At 44.6% G+C, this 17,180-nt stretch overlaps 1 protein-coding gene across 1 annotated transcript in view; it reads left to right on the top strand.

Annotated features, from left to right (window-relative positions):
* Positions 1-7,198: 7,198 nt before the first annotated feature.
* XKR4 (XK related 4) overlaps positions 7,199-17,180 on the top strand; it is a gene marked incomplete at both ends in the record, with an annotated part of 210,682 nt that continues 200,700 nt past the window's right edge. The window contains one exon of the mRNA XM_084203601.1: positions 7,199-8,037. Coding sequence (XP_084059727.1) covers positions 7,199-8,037 — 839 coding nt within the window. The remainder of the gene's footprint in view (positions 8,038-17,180) is intronic.

Genomic DNA, 17,180 nt, shown 5'->3' with positions numbered 1-17,180 from the left:
TTTTAAGTACATATGAGCAGTTGTATTGCACCAATTCATCCTGTAGTTTGTCAGTTGTGGAAATGGCATGAGAGTAAGAAAAAAGGAAGTACCAAGTGCTCCTCTGAGTTCCTTTAGACAACTTGGATGAATGTCATCTAGTCCTTCATTGTTAGTGTTTATAAATGTCTTTGATGTCTTTGCAAATATAAACAACTTCTGCTCACATATCAGTCTGAAATGGTCCTTTGCACTTCTCCATGAAAAAAGGCAGTAGACTGGAAAAGTTGCTCAAATCCTCTGTACTTAGCAGTGCAAAGTAGTGTCATAACTTCTTGTGCTGTGGCTAAATCTTTTTCTTTTGCTTCACTGAAATTAATTTTAAACAGTGAATCAAGAAGGGGAAAGAAAATGGGACTTTTAAGTTTCTTTTCAAATTTTTGAAAATTCTTAATTACATCTTACAATGTCAGAAGGCATGTTAATATTTATCATAAAATGTGATGTGCATGGTATTTGGGGTTTTTTTGCATGCACAATAGCAGCAAAAGAGTTGTCAACATTGTAAAAGATTGCAAGCTTGCTTTTTTACTGTCTTCCTATATCTCTGTCTTCTGCTATCATTCCTTATATATTTATGTTTTTGATTATATATTTAAATACAAGCTATGAAGCAACTTGAAAAGTGACCGACATCCATTTCTAAATAATAAATGTAAATTTAAGAAATCCTGAGTAAAATCTTTAAAAAATCCCAAGAAATAATTTCTTCTTTCATAGGTAATTTAAACATCCATATGCTATCTTCAAAGCATGCCTATTCTCTGTCTGCCTTAACCTGGAATATACCTATCTATCTATCTGGAGTGTACAGTTGAATCTATTAATATGTTTCTAATGTTTAGACATCTGGAAATATAATAAAACAAACTACAGCCACAATTCACCATGAAATTTAAGTATGTGCCTAAAGTGTGTTTGCCTAAATAATAAGGATATAATAATCATTCCCACTGCTCTGATTTAAAGTCCTCCTTAATTTAAGTATACACCTAAGAACTCCACAACATTGAGTCCCTTCCTTTGAGCTCTCATGTGGTATGTGTGTGTGTGTGTGTAAAAAAAATAAAAGAATCTAAAGCTAAAGACAGAAATCAAGAAAGAAAATAATCTAAAGACAGAAACCAATTGCTGTTTATACTTTTAAAAATATATAGTATTTTAATACTAATTTTCTAAACAGCATACCAATTTACAAATGTATTTCTGATTTGTGCTTATGTTAATTTGCTGAAATATTGTCCTAATTGAAAAGAAATGTATCCTCCTTTGCAATGAAATATCTCAGGTATCAGACCATACTGTGGCATGTGCCTGTTTGAAGGAAGCTAGTTGGGCAAAAAGACAAGTAAGTGTTTTAGTTCATAAATGTTAAACATACAGCCTAGATTACAACTTCCACTGACACCTGTGTGTATAGCTTAAACATAAATCTATTGAAAATACCTGAAACCTATGAACATCTTGTAGAATGGTTCCTACTTGATGCTCCTAAAGAAATTGATTTCTGCATCTGTGCCTGAGGGCACTGTTTTAACATGGAAAGATAAAGCCAGTTGTATGGAAGATGTAGGAGTGAGACTATGTCTGAGTGAGTGAATGAGAAAATAAATGTTCATCAGATTTTCCATCAGGTCAACCCAGTTTTGTGTCAAACACATCTAGACAGAGGGAAGCACAGAGCGGGAAAAGACACTGGGTGCGGAAGGAAGGAAGGAAGGAAGGAAGGAAGGAAGGAAGGAAGGAAGGAAGGAAGGAAGGAAGGAAGGAAGGAAGGAAGGAAGGAAGGAAGGAAGGAAGGAAGGAAGGAAGGAAGGAAGGAAGGAAGGAAGGAAGGAAGGAAGGAAGGAAGGAAGGAAGGAAGGAAGGAAGGAAGGAAGGAAGGAAGGAAGGAAGGAAGGAAGGAAGGAAGGAAGGAAGGAAGGAAGGAAGGAAGGAAGGAAGGAAGGAAGGAAGGAAGGAAGGAAGGAAGGAAGGAAGGAAGGAAGGAAGGAAGGAAGGAAGGAAGGAAGGAAGGAAGGAAGGAAGGAAGGAAGGAAGGAAGGAAGGAAGGAAGGAAGGAAGGAAGGAAGGAAGGATCACTAGGGAATCCCTTATGACTAAGGACTTCTTTTGTTTCTAAGAGGGGCTGCTCAGGAGCTCTGCTCAGCATTGCAAGCCCTGCCAGGACAGCAGGATTATGCACAACTCCTTCTTGGTGCAGAACTACTCCCTAAAGGACTGACTAGAGTAAGAAAGGCAGGATTTTGTGCCAGAATGCTTCCAGAGGGTGACAAATCCAGATACAAAGAGCTTATTCTAATGCTTCAGTTGGTCTGAACTAGAAGAAAGTGCAGAAACTAAAGCACTAAACTGCAATTGACAAAAATACTGCCAAACAAAAGAAAATAGATTTTGGAATCATTTTGAAGGATGCATGCAAGAATTGATTAGACCTGTAGAGTATAATGATATTCTTATGGCAAAAGGAGAGCTATACAAGCAAAAGTTCAAGTGTACTTTGAAAGGGCAGTCTGCACAGCACAGCTAGAGAAGAGATAGAAAAACATCATTGTTAGGATGTGAAGAACTCAAAAATTCTTTAGAGTAAAGATAAGAGTATTGGAAGCGTGTTTCCTGGACAGTTAGGTTTGAGTTGATAATGGTCTACTGAGAAACAACAGAAGGACATATACACACACAAAAAGTATTCCTAAAGTAGACCAAGATTCTAAGGGGCAAAAAAGGGAAACAGTTGCAACTCAGAACAAAGCAAAAGCAGTGATACCCATAAAAATGTTTTTTTAAAGAAAGGAGAAGAAAGGAAAGCCATGAATAAAATCTCTTTCAGAGAAAAAATGACTTTACATGAGAAATGAACATACTTGGTTGTCTGTACTTGGTTTATGAAATATGGATTTATGTCTACAATCTCATTTTTGTCCTTCAATTATATTTTGTAATTAATAATTTCTGAGGTTTAGTAACAACATTGTCTTGCTGAATGCATGCTGGTTTGTACACAGTGTGTATACAAACACTTCTGGCCTTGATACAGCTCCACAGAAGTTATGCCAGTCTAACAGAGAGGAAATTTGTTTCTGTTGTTATTATCATTATTATTATTTGGGATCCTTTTCATTTGTTATCTTTAAAGTGAGAAAACAAACCAGAAGACATTCCTCTTATCAAGTATCAAACAGCTTTTAATTTAAGTCTAAATGTTCGTCTATTGCACTGCCTTTCTTGTCAGACAGCTATTGTTAATATGAAAATCAGTGTGAAAGAATATTATTTCCCTCTCAAATGCAACAGTAGCTGAATCCAAACAGAGCAAAACTAACCAACCAACAAAAAGGACCAAAAAAAGGGGAGGAGAGGAGAGGAGAGGAGAGGAGAGGAGAGGAGAGGAGAGGAGAGGAGAGGAGAGGAGAGGAGAGGAGAGGAGAGGAGAGGAGAGGAGAGGAGAGGAGAGGAGAGGAGAGGAGAGGAGAGGAGAGGAGAGGAGAGGAGAGGAGAGGAGAGGAGAGGAGAGGAGAGGAGAGGAGAGGAGAGGAGAGGAGAGGAGAGGAGAGGAGAGGAGAGGAGAGGAGAGGAGAGGAGAGGAGAGGAGAGGAGAGGAGAGGAGAGGAGAGGAGTATAAAACTGTCCCCCACCTCCAACAAATTTTCTTGCAAACTGAAACATATAGTTGCAAACATATAGGAAAGAAAGTGTAAAACTGTCCCCTCACCTCCAACATATCTTGCAAACTGAACACATTTCAGATTTACTGGTCTGAGCCCACCAGGGTGAACTGAAGTCTTCCTGGAAAATGGCTCAGCTCCTAGTTCTATCCTAATTCTGTCCTTTAGTGAAGTGGTTCAGGGCAAATATACCAGAAAATTTGTCTCATAAATGGAGCAGGAAGGGGAGGATGTAGGGACACTTGGCCCCAGCAGTTACCTTTTCCAGTGGCAAGCAGTGGAGTAGTCTTAAGCAGGATCCCATGACTTCTGAAGATAATGTACACTGAGACTGACACCAGTTATGTTCCTAAATATGTCCTGCATTGCTCAGAGCCATCTCCTGTCCTTTTAGTATGTTGGACCTAGATCTCCTCCATTTTATTCTTTCCTTCTTAAATCTGACACCTTTGAGTTACTCTCTTACCCCACCTGCAGCCCAAGCAATTTAGGTTAGGATTAGGAGCACAGTTATTCCCCTACTGCCACTCCTGTATCACACTATAACCTCCATTATAAGTTTGTGGCATCTTTTAGACCTGTATATGTCAAATAGACTCAATTAAAGTAACCTACAGTGTACACTAAACCATTTTATTGAAGACATAACTACAAGAAGGCTCTGGGGGAACCTTATAGCACCTTCCACTACTTGAATGGGACTACAAGAAAGCTGGAAAGGGACTTTTTACAAGGGCATGTAGAGACAGGACAAGTGGTAATGGCTTCAAACTGACAGAGGGTAGGTTTAGATTAGATGTTAGGGGAAAAAAACCAAAACAATTACTGTGAGGGTGGTGAGGAACCAGAACAGATTGTTCCCCAGAAAATTTGGGGAGGCCCCATCCCTGATTGTGTTCAAGGACAGTTTGGATGGGGCTTTGAACAACCCAGTCAAGTGGAAGGTGCCTCTGGCCACAGCAGGGGTTTGGAGTTGAATGATCTTTAAAGTCCCTTCAAACCCAAACCATGCTATGAAATAGAGTAACACTGAAAACTCATTGGTTATAAACCACTAACTTGCAGCTAAATTAGCTTTGTCATTGAGCACCTTCTCTGCTCACAAGGTAATCCTGAAACCATAGAATGAATCATAGAATGCTTTGGGTTGAAAGGGACCAGAAGTGAATACATTGTATTATATATAGGTGCTTACTGAATTATTAAAAGATATCTTGAGAAAGAAGCTATTCGTATTACAAGTCTCAGGCAAGAAAGATCATGTAGATTGTAATGAGAATAAAATACAGGGTTCCAAAAGGAATAGAAATAAAGTGCAGTTATACCATTGTAACAGAGACTGCATAGGAAATGTGTATTATTTAAGAACCATTATGTGACAATGTAATTAAAAGACTCTTGTGTGATAACATGCAAAATAACTAGTCAAATTAGTTTCATGTGTGCTTTTCACCTTCCAAAGTTTGATTTTTGTGTGTTCAGCACTCTGAATACTGTAATGCATGCTGCAGTCTTTTCTTGAAATCTGGGGTATATATCAGTAAAATCTAATTTCCTAAAGGCAGTTTTATACTTACTACGTACATTTAAGAGTTAGAAGGCAGATTTCTCAGCTGTCCATATGACTTCTTCTGTTTAATTAATGAAGTTAAAGGGACTATATTTAGTCACAGAGCTTAACATAACACTCTCCTATCAGTCTCACTGCTGCTCCTATTAAGATATTCCAGCAACGTGGTTGAACGAACTCACTGCTCTATTTTAAGAAGGGAGAGGGCATGCTCATAAAAAATTACAGAGGCTTAAAAAAAAAAATTAAAAAGGTGAAGAGGTCAATTAGTTGCTCATCCCGTATAGTTGAAGATGCAGGAGGACAGAGAGGGCGGAAGGACCAAGGGTGGGCGGTAAATGCGCCCACACCCCGCCAGCAGCCCTAGCCCTGTGATTCTCGTGTGACTCTCGGAGGCCGGATGCTGGTGGCCTCCCGTGACCGCGTAGCCGTCGTTCACTTGTGTCCCCCGCCGGGCTCCGAGGGCGACGGCCGCCGCGGGCCGCCCGGGGGAGTCTGTGCTCCGCGGCGGAGAGCGGCGCCGGCTCCGCCCGGGACGGCTGCTCCCGACCTCGGCTGCTCCCCCCGCCCCGAGAAGGGAACTGCCGGCGGGGCCAGCTCTGCTGCCGAAACACCCGGTGAGCTCCGAGGAGCGACCGCGCTCTGTGAGCAGCCGAGGCTGCGAGGAAAGGGGCGGGGAGCGGTGAAAGGCGTCGTGAGTTCCCCTGGAGAATTTTACGCCAAAAATACGATTTCTCCAGGTGGCGGAATAAAACGGTGTCTCCTCACCTTCCCCCGAACGCCTCTGAGGCAGCGTGAGTCACGGCACAACCCGAGAACTGCATCTCGCAACAGCGTTTCACAAAGTTAGGGGGGCGTCGGCAGCGCTTCCTACGGGACGGCCGGGACAGCGGCCGCCGCCCCGCGCGGGACCCGCCGTGCGGGCGCTCAGCGCGGCTCCGCCGTGCGGGCCGGTCCCGCTGCGCGCCTCGGGCGGCACGGCGGGGCATGGCCGCCCGGAGCTGCCCCCAGTCACCGCGCTGGGGAGGCAGCAGCGGTGGCTCCCCCCGGCCCGACAATGCCCGCTCGCAAGGAGAAGCCCAGGGGGGACCCCCGCCCTCCTGGCCGCCCCGTCCGCACCCACCCGCGTTCCGCCACTCCACCCCCGCGCCGGCGGGGCAGACGCTCCCAAACTGCTCGGAGGACACCGGAGATCGGCAGCGGAGCCCGCGGCAGCGCCGCGACCCCCTGCTCCCGCAGCCCCGGCCCCGGGGGGAGCCGGCCACACCCCACCTCTCCCCGCCGACCCGTTTGCTCGCCGCTGCCGTGCCCACCTCCACGGGCCGGGCGGCAGAGACACCGCGTCCCCCCGCCGCCGCAGGGCCGCGCTCCGCACCCTCGGGGCAGCGCCGCGCCCTCCCCTCCCGGCCGCCGAGCGCCCCCTTCCCCGCCCCTGCGCCAGTGCCGGTGCCGGTGCCGGGCGGGGGGCGGTGGCAGCGAGGGAAGAGGGATGAGGTCATCCTCTTTCCCGGCGTCAGTCAGTTGGGTGGTGGCGGCGGCGGGTGCGGGCGGAGGCGGGCGGGGAGGCGGGTGCGGGATGCGCTGCTCCGGGCAGCGCAGCCCTGCCTGCTCCCGGCTCGAGCAGAGCGCGGCGGCGGCGGCCCCGGCACCGCCGGCCCCCGCGGAGGCGGCGGCGGGGCGGGCGGGCTGAGCGCGGCTCCCCGCAGACAGGCGGCGCTGCGGACGCGGCCGCCGCGGAGGAGCCGCCCGCGGGCGCGCAGCCCGGCGCGGAGCGGGGACAGGGGACGCGGGGAGCGGCGGGTCCGCGGCGGCGGAGGGCGGGAGGCAGGAGTCAGGAGGCGGAGGAGGAGGAGCAGGAGGAGGCGCGGGATAAAGGAGCGCTCGCTGCTCCCGCTCGCTCTCCAGCGGGGCTGAGGGAAGCATCATGGCCGCGAAGTCGGACGGGCGGCGGAAGATGAAGAAGGGTGGCGAGGTGGCGTTCACGCCGCTGCAGAACTCCGAGCACTCGGGCTCCGTGCAGGCGCTGGCCCCAGGGCTGCCCGCCGGCGCCGGGCCGGGCGGCGGCAGCGACGACGATGAGGCGCCCGGGGGCGGGTGCTGCAGCGGCGGCGGCGGCGGGGACGGCTCGGGCGGCGGCTCCCGGTGCTGCTGCTGCTGCTGCAGCGGCGGCAGAGGAGGAGACGGCGGAGGGGGCGGTGGCGGGGGCTCCCGGGGCTCGGGCGGGGGCTCGTCCTCCTTGTGCCTGCGGCTGGGCAGGGAGCAGCGGCGCTACTCGCTGTGGGACTGCCTCTGGATCCTGGCCGCCCTGGCCGTGTACTTCGCGGACGTGGGCACCGACATCTGGCTGGCGGTCGACTACTACCTGCGGGGCCAGCGCTGGTGGTTCGGGCTCACCCTATTCTTCGTGCTGCTGGGCTCCCTGTCCGTGCAGGTCTTCAGCTTCCGCTGGTTCGCGCACGACTTCAGCACCGAGGACAGCGCCGCCGCCGCCGGGCACTGCCCCGCCGCCGAGAGCAAGCTGCTGGTGAGCAGCGGCTCCGCGGCCGCGGACATCGACGCCGCTCGCCCCAGCACGCCGCAGAGACAGGCGTCCACCGCCAGCAAGGGCAACGCCACCAACAGCAGCAGCAACAGCAGCAGCAACGCCGCCGGCAGCGGCGCCGCCGGTCCCCGCGCTGGCGGCGGCCGGTCCGCGTCCTGCGCCTTCTGCATCTGGCTCCTGCAGTCGCTCGTCCACATCCTGCAGCTGGGGCAGGTCTGGAGGTGAGGAGAAGGGCGAGGGCGGTGCGGGAGCCGGGGCTTGAGCCCCTGGCCACGGGGGAGCACGCCCAGCCGCGGGCGGGACTGCGCCCGGCGAGCGGCCGCCGGCCCCGCTTCGGAGTCCCTCTTGGGGACAGCGCGCCTCGGGCCGTCGGGGTGACCGGGCTACCGCAGGGCTGACCGGTCGCGAGGTGCCGAGGGGAGCCCCGCCGGGTCCCGGAGTGTCCTGTGCTGCACAGGTGACCGCCCCGGGAGGCGCCCGGCTACCTCCAGCCCGCTCAGCGCCAGGCACCCAGAATCTCCTGGGAAACCTGCACCGGACGCTTGGTAAAATTAGGGACCCGGTGGGGAAAAGTGGACATACCCCGGTAATGCACATCTCTGGTCTCCTCACATGCGGCCAGCACACCGTTGCTGCCAGCAGGGAACTTCACTGTCAGTGAAGAGTTACTTTCCCGTAACGCCCTGATGCCGTGTTTTGAGATTTATGTATACATGTGCTGCGAACAGTCATCTCTTTGCTATGCACATCCATTTTCTATATATGTGGTGTATTAAAGGAGTGTCTTCTAAATCAAAGTTTTGAGTAGCAGTTCTCAAAACCATCGGCAAGCGATGTACTGTGCATTATGGAAAGGATGTGCTGAAGTGGGTTGGGAAAGGCATTTGCTGGAAAAGGAGATGACATCATAGTTTTCAAAAGTAAAGTTTTCCTTCAGTTTTAGCAAATTTCTGGGAAAGATTCATATGGAGGCTGAATGCCCTGCAAATACATTTAGTGCTGCCTGAAAAGCGCAGAGTTCAGAAGGCATAGTGGATAAATAGGTAAAATTTCACATAAAATTTTGGAAGATAGATGCTGTGTTGAAGAAGGTCATGCAGTAGGGCAAGTGCACTAAAGCAACAGTGGAAAATACCTTTCATGTTTCTTGTCTGATGGATGGAAAGAAATTATGTCATCCTTCTGTTTTGGAAACACTCGGGACTTTTCACAACTACTTCATTAGGGAGTTTAATTTGCTGTTACTGTAAACTTCTAATTGCTGGTACTTTTACTATCTGTCTCATCCTTTTGGGCAAAGTCTGTCTTTTGCTCTGTCAGCACAGTATCCAGTACAGGTCAGTTCTGCTTGTGGCCCTTAAGCATCAAGGAGTCCAAGTGCTGCTAGATAGATGACCAAAGATCTTCAAATGCCACAACTAAGTACCTTTTGCTTTCCAGAGTATTTCATTCATTATAACTAATTCAATTTTCTAAACTTGTGAAACTAACTTAAAGTTACAGGTGTGCTCATATTAACAATGACATGACTTGAAAGGGAAGCAGAAATTTGAACAAAAAGTGATGCTTTGTTTCAAATCTTGAATGCTTGTGTGCTCCTCTATCTTCTATTTTCAGAGCTGTTTAACACAAGTTAAGTCTAGGACTTTCTGAATGTGATAGGTTTTGTGTAATGGTTAGTCCCCACCCTGCAGAGGCAGAAAAGTAAGTACAGTGGCTTAAGTTGTACTTAGAAATTCATGTTGATATTCACACATATAGAAGTCAAACAGTGTGGATCACGCTGAGTGATAGAGGAGGGAGTTTTGCAAGGTCTGGTGTCACGACTCTGTATTGGAGAACACAAAGAGCAGGCAGTGCTGTGGGTGGAGCAGGGTGGGATCCAACACTGTACAGCACTTCTGTCAGATGAGGTGTCTGGGATTTAGAGCTCTCCAGCTGCTTGCTTTTTGATGAAGAACAGCGTCTTTTAACATAAGATTTCCTCCTTGCAAAAGCACCTACTCCTCTGTATTTAAAGCTAGATGAGTCTCTTTTGATCATATGTAGCTTTTCTTCATGTTTTATGTGCAGCAGTGTAAGACTACCAGAATATTAAACTGATAAGGCATGTTAGGACATTATTTATGATTTAGCCTGTTACACTTTTTTTTTTTCAGTGAAACAGAGCCATCAAATTGCCTGTCAGCAATTTTGTAGTATTTATTTGCAGTTTTCCACAAACTTAGAAATTATATGGTCAGCAGCATGGAGTGTTTCATATCAGCACTTCATAATTGATTAAAGTGGCTCCATTTTAATTCCCTACATATATTCCTGATTAGGGAGAGCCTTTGGAGAGATCTACAGCTAATAATCAGCCCCAAAGAGAAGAGGTCACATCGCACCCTGAGAAACTTTGTACATAAGCATGGTGCCAGAACTAACATGATCTGTAGAAATTTTCTGGAAGTAGTATCTCTAACTGGACACCTAATAGTCCAGAACTTCTGCTCTGCCGCGTAACACTGGTACTGCCTTGAGCAAATAGCTCAAGCTGTTTAGGCTGAAAGATGATCTAAAGTGTTTTCCAGTTGCCTGTGTTTGGAGATTTAACTCCTTCTTTGACACAGCTGAACAGACTGTGCTGGCTGTGTGAGCACCACAGCTGCACACGTGCTGGGGTCACCATCCCAACAGGTGACAAAACCTGTTACCCTTTGTTCTGTGCCTCTCGTTATGTTTCTTCTTAGCCTTCAGATTTTTCCCTTTTTTTTTTTTTTTTTTTTTGTTTCTTTTGCCCCTGGTTAAAGCTCTCCTGTAACTACATTTCAATTTTCTGTTACTTATTGCACTGAATCTCCCACAAGTGAAAATAACAGTAATGTGTCTCTCATTTCTCTATTAGGGAATGAGAAGAAAGTTTGATTGTGCCTGATTCTCTAGCTACTAAAATTGGTGGTCATTCTGTTTTCATGTGGTATTTGTTGTCTTCTGTCTCCTCTTAAAATTAATTGAATCCTGAGGTCTTCAATTTCCCTTTATTTGTCCCATTGCCAAAGATTCTGGGGGCAATGGTGTCAACTGCTTGTTTAAGGAAGCCACGCTGAGGAAAGAGCAGTAAAACAGACAATCCCAGTGCTCTTAATATGCTTGAATTAAATAAAAAATTTGTAAGTATGTGTTTTTAGTGATTAATTCTGTCAGAATGACTTTTAACAATTTCAAAGCTTTTCCTCTGAGATTAATTTTTTGTTTACAAACATACTGAAAGCCAGATCATTGAAAATTATTATGTGTTAATTTTAACTAAAATGTGCTAATGGGAAATGAATGAGGTCTTTAATGTGGAATGGAACAATTCTAGAAGCAAGCAATCTAAAATTACTAAAACAGTTTTTATTTCTTGAGTGTGAAAAAGGGGAACTGCAGGAGCAGCTACGCTGCCAATCAGTTCTGAATAAAATAATAATTTTTTTTTTATTTTGAAATTGGTGCCACTTTCCCCCAAAAAACTTTGGAATATCTAATGGCTCCTTTTTAAAGAATATATATATATGTGTGTGTGTGTGTATATGTTTGTTTATTTATTTATTTATTTATTTATTTATTTATTTATTTATTTATTTCCCTCTGGGGTTTGGCTGTTCATGGACTTCCTGATAGCAGTGGCCACCTGTTCAAATTCCAGTGAAGTCTCTGAGGATCTGCTTGCCACAGTAGAGTGCAGGATCTAGGCATTTGTTGGCAGCTAACTTCATGGTGAAATGTGATCACTGATGAGATTCTGCCTGCAGAGATAGATGCAGATTGGTTTCCTTATCCATACTTCCAGTGCTTTTTACCAATATTTGGCCATGAAAACTATACTATGGAGCCCTCTTCTCACAAGCAGGTTTTGTGAGAGACCTGTCTTACGATTAGTAGACTCTAAGGGGGGGGTACAAGGAAGTTGCAATACACAGGATTTCTATCCCATTGAAAGGAAGAAAATGAAGTTAGATTCTTTAATTTAGAGTCTGTAAGGACCTCTATAGAGGTATATGGGCCAGTAGGATTCAGATCAACTATTGCCCTTCGACCCTGGCCTGAGAGTGTGTAACCACTGCCCTTGAGCATCCCTTTGATTCACTAAACTTCGCAGGCTTAGCCACGGCTTTCAGATTTTGCTGTGGATGGCAGGACTTGGTGACTGGATGTAAGAGATCATCGTGTTCATTTGGCATCTGTGGAGCTGGTTCATTTCCTTAAAAAAAAATTCTGGCTGAGGTTCCTTTGGTCTGGCAGGATTCAGATAGCCATGCTCCTGAAGCTGGGTAAAGGGATCAGTCAGCCCTGGGAGGAGTGTGGGTTGTGGGAAGTTGGGTGAACAAGAGGAGGAGACTGGAGGGCTTGCTGGTGCATCTTGTGGTGTCTGGATAGCAAGAAGCAGCTCCCTGAGACAGCTCCTGTGCCTTGCATCAGGGTGGTGTGAGGAGGCTGCCTCGGCGCTTGGAGTGCTTGGGAGTTCCCACAGTGTCTGTCATTTTGTCTGAAAGGCTGCAGTCAAAGTGCCTGAAAGGGAACTGTCAAGTTTCTGTAGCTAACAAGGCCAGAGGAAGGGTGAATCATTGAAAAGATAAGGACTGGAAATTACCCTGTAAAATTATTTCTGGATAGCTGAAGCAATACTGAGATGATTAAGTATATCCCTCTCAATGGAGGGAGGGGGTTTGACTGAGCCTTCCTAGCTCTATGGGAAACCACCCAGAGAAGGAGGAGGACACACCAAGTTACTTGTCCTTCCTGGTGGCATTGTCCAGGACAAGTGACTGTTCCTGAGTGGATCCTGTTCCCTGACAAGTGATACTATGGATTGGAACTGTTTATGTGTAGTACTAAGAAGGCATTATTCTCCTCATCCTTCCTGGTTCTTATTTGGAAAAAAAAAGGAGTTGGAGCAAGGTTGCAAAGGTGATGTTGAATTCTGAGATCAGGGTGAGTTGTAATTTCTCTGGTGCCCCATGGAAATGTTTTAATGCTTTTCACAGGTCTGGATCATCTGCCAAAGAAATGTCATTGCTTATGCTCATAAGATTCACTTCTGCAATAAATCGACACTTTTCTTAGAAGTAAAAAAAAAAGAAAAAAAAGAAAAAAAAAGTGGAAAAAGGGTGTCTGCTCTGCATGTGAGAAATGCTGACAACTTCTTCAGGTGCTCACCACTGAGCATGACTGATGCCCTAAACTGGAAGTCCCAGCAAAGTAGCTCAAGTTAAGAAAAACAACATCAGTCTTAGCTCAACTCCAAACTTAAATAGGTTCACTTCTTTTCACACTTTTGATCTACATAGTAATTTTTGACACTTTTGTTCAGTAGCAATGTAGGAGTTTGGTGTAGTTATGTGGTCAATAATTCCAGCTGCCATTGGACTTCACACTAAGATGTGATAATATCTCAATCTGACACCAGTTTTTCTCACTGTTTTGAAATCTGTCAGATAATTTGTCACATGGAGTCCAAATTTATGAATCATAACCATTTCCTAGACAAGATTATTGCATATCCTCCCCATCTGTCTCTTAGTGTAGCAAAATGCTGCCACTCAGCAATGCCATATTTCTTTTATTGAGTTACTGCAGTGCTTGAGTTAAAGTCCTACTGACTTAACTATTTTGCTTGCTGTGTCTTTAGGTCTCAGGAAAGGATATGGGCTGTCAGAAACAGGAAATAAAGTTGTGAGTTTTTTCCCTCAGCAGGATTAAAAGGGCAGCCCACCGTGTAAGTGGCCTGACCACATTTAAATTTTTGGTAATATATTCATCAGAATAAATAATTTTTACTCTTTTCATTTGCTATTTTTTGTTTCTTTATTTTTTGTTCTCTTTTCTAAAGATAGTGGTATGCAGATGAAGTCTGTGCCTTTCATATTTTTTTGAAACACAGGAGTGAAGCTTTACTATGTTCTTAAAAATCTCTTACAAGCCTGCATAGAAATCAGATTTGGTATTCAGTTTATTCTAATAACCTTAGCTGTGTGTAAAAGATGCTGATGTACTTTAGAAGAAAGATACTGTTCTTTAATAATTAACAAGTGTTCTCTCTGTAGAGAATATTTATCAGTTACATAAGTTTTTACATTTTCAAAGGACTGCTTAAGCATTGAGTTCTGATCACACAACTGGCTTAGTAGGAAAACTAATATTTTATACACAGAATGCTTTCTAGAAACTTAAATATGGGAAGAATTTATATTTGCCTTTTTCCAAGAGTGGAAAGTTGATAAGATTACAGGGGTTTGTGTTTCAGAGGATTTCATATCACCATATACATATATTATTTTAGAATCCTCTGGTGCTGTGAACAAATGACTCTATGTACATACCATGAATTCAAAGAAATGCATCACATCATAATTTGTTTCTAAATGTTATAACCTTGCAGAAGGTTCTTGCAACCAGATGAAAGGGTTTTTTGTTTTGTTTTGTTTTTGTTTTTTATTGTTAAAATTTTTGCTACTTACATCTGAGAAAGTATTTATTTCTGAAAGGTCAGTTTGTATGTCCACATCTCTTGTGGGAAAGCAAGAAAGTGTAACACCACAGCATAATCTGTAGCCTCAGTTATCCTCTTTCATTCATCAGGTTATTTACATCACAGTTTGACTTGTTCAGAAGAGTATTCTCCTTGTCAGCTGGCTTAGTCATTAATATTTGTCCATAAGAACTGACTCTGCCACAAAGATACAAAAGCTCTAATAAAACTAAAATTAAATCAATTCTTCTGTCACTTGGTGTTACCTTGTTCTTCTCTCTCTCTGTTCCAATTAAGTAGCTTTTAATGTATAGCAGATAAATCACAGCAGTGACTTACATTTTCAGTAAACAGGTTGTTTGGGAGGAATTTGTCAGGCACAGACAAAATCAATAGCTCTTTTGCTTGCACTTCAAGAAAAATTTTTTGTTTGCTAAAGTACATTTAGAAAGTGGTGCCTTTTTTTGTCAATTTTAGCACAGCTGTTAGTTGTATGCATTGTGTCAAGTGGATATAGGCGTGGAAGGGGCAAACAGGCTATAAAAAGAACTGCTTTGATTTACTTGATTTTTAAAATGAAAGGAGGCTGATATTAAAAAGCACATGAGCGAGCATGTAGAAAAGCAAGAGGGTTCTGAAAAGGCGTGGGAATATCAGTTAATACTCCTAATTATGTACCTAACTCCAGTTTGTTTCCTTTCAGCCACTGACCAAAGAGGAATTATTTGAATAATTTCCTAAGTGACTGCTTGAGAAACTGTAGAAGCAGGCAGGCAAACAGAAAAGTTGTGTGTCTGGGAAAATTCACAGTAAAAATGTTAGATACATGGAGAAAATGCTAGATAAACTCTCACTGCAGTGAGTAGTCATCTGAACAATGATAAATAAAAATGTGAGATATCAGTCTGGCATAAGCTGACAGGAAAGAGAGTACTCTAAAACATCTTTTCATAAATTTTAGAATTAAAAAATAATAGGTCTTGGGTATATATTTTTCCAAGAGATTTTACCTGAATTTTCTGACAACCATAACATGAATTATCATCTCCCTGTGGGCTCTGGTTGCTGAAGTGGTTTCTTATCACTCTCCTTCTCATTCTGTTTCCCTGCCTGAATGGCTGAAATGGGTTATAATGTACTTTTTCCCCCAAGATAAAATAATTGCTGTATTATGTTATTATTTTCATTACCTTTCCTTTGACAACAGGCCTGTTCTGCTCAGTATGTTCATGGTAAAAGGCTTGTGTGGTGAGCTGTATAAATCTTTTTGATTGACAGGGGTAATCAGTGGGGGTGGTTAATGTTATCAATCACAAATGATTTGATGTCACGAGTTGGAGCACATGGAGTGAGACTGTTTTGTGGGGTGTTTTCAAAGGAATTTTAGCAGGTAATAATATGACAGGGAGACTATTTACTTTTTGTTCTTCTAAAGTTGGAAGGTGTGACTTAGACGAGACTAATGTACCAAGGATGGCGCCAGCTGCTTTAGAGAAAGATGCAGATGTTTTATGGTGAATAAAAAGTGAATTAACCTACAGATGGATGGACAGTTATCCTCATTTCTATCAGCTGTTACATATCAGATTAATTTCTGCCCTTAAAAAAAGAAGGTTAGCATTGCCATAGTTTTCAACATTACTCACTTTAATGGGATGTTTTCATGTAAACATCTGATCGATTCTAGGATCCTGCCAACTTCTCTGAGTGATGGATAGTACGTAGGATCAGTAGATTACTTCCTGCAGGACCAAGGAAAGTACCTTTAATTATCAAGCACCAGACATCAGCTATCTGTAAAGAGATCTATACATGCATAGAAAGCAATGAAAGCCACAATGCTGATATTTTCACATTTTAATAGTGGCTTGTGTGGAATGATAAGCTTTGTCATTATAAATGTGTGTGGGCTTTTTAGCTAAAGGAAGGGCATGGATGCAGTTGTGTCTCTTCTTATTATTCTTCAACCCTAACCTTTACAGTCTTGCTTTATATGGAAATATTTCTGTGAGACAGATCTATAATAGGACTTTGCTCTGAAAGCAGAATTTAGATGTTCTTCAGGAATATAGACCTGAAAAGATGACCTAGAAAATTTGGCCTAACAGCCTTGTGAGGAAAGCTTTTTTACTGTGAGGGTGGCAGAGCATTGGAGGAAGCTGCCCAAAAAGTTTGTGAAGTCTCCTTCTCTGTAGATATTCAAAACATGCCTGAATGTGATCCTGTGCAACTTGCCCTGTGAACTTTATTTATCAGAGGACCTGGACTGGATGGTCTCCAGAGGTCCTTTCCCACCCCAAACATTGTTATTCTGTGATCCTAAGGAACTTAAACATAATGGGCCATAATGTTCAACTTGATAGCTGCCTAGAGCCTTGTATTCCTGCCTGTTAGCTGTGTCCAGAACCTTCCCAACACACACAGCCTGAGTTCCTCCTCATTTGAGCCTATTGCAAACCAGATTCTGGGCTGCAGTGGCACCAAAATCCCTTAGTGGATCCAGTTGGCAAGCATTGTTTAAATCTGCTTTATGAGCGATGACAAGCTTATATCCCCAACAAATATTGCAGACTCAGCCTTGTATTATAGTGCAGGAGAAATGTCCCTTGTGATTAGACTGTTTGCTCAGGCTTTAGGAGATTTGAGTGCACTGCCCTTTCCAGCTGTGAGGGGTCAGTTCTTGTCTCCCTGATTGGTTTCTGCACTGATGCTTAGGCCAGGCTGGGTGGGGACATTTACTGCCCTTCCTGCTGGAGTTGTGACACAACACTGGCAGAGAAATGTCATGTTTGTGAGGCAACAGAGGAAGACCTAATAGGGCCTTGTAATGAGACCAAAAGCAGGTTACCTTTTCTTCTTTACACTTTAATT

This window comes from Fringilla coelebs (assembly GCF_963513975.1).
Source record: "Fringilla coelebs genome assembly, chromosome: 1".
Classification (NCBI taxonomy): domain Eukaryota; kingdom Metazoa; phylum Chordata; class Aves; order Passeriformes; family Fringillidae; genus Fringilla; species Fringilla coelebs.
The sequence above is the reverse complement of the archived record's forward strand: the minus strand, read 5'-3'. Positions and strand labels throughout refer to the sequence as shown.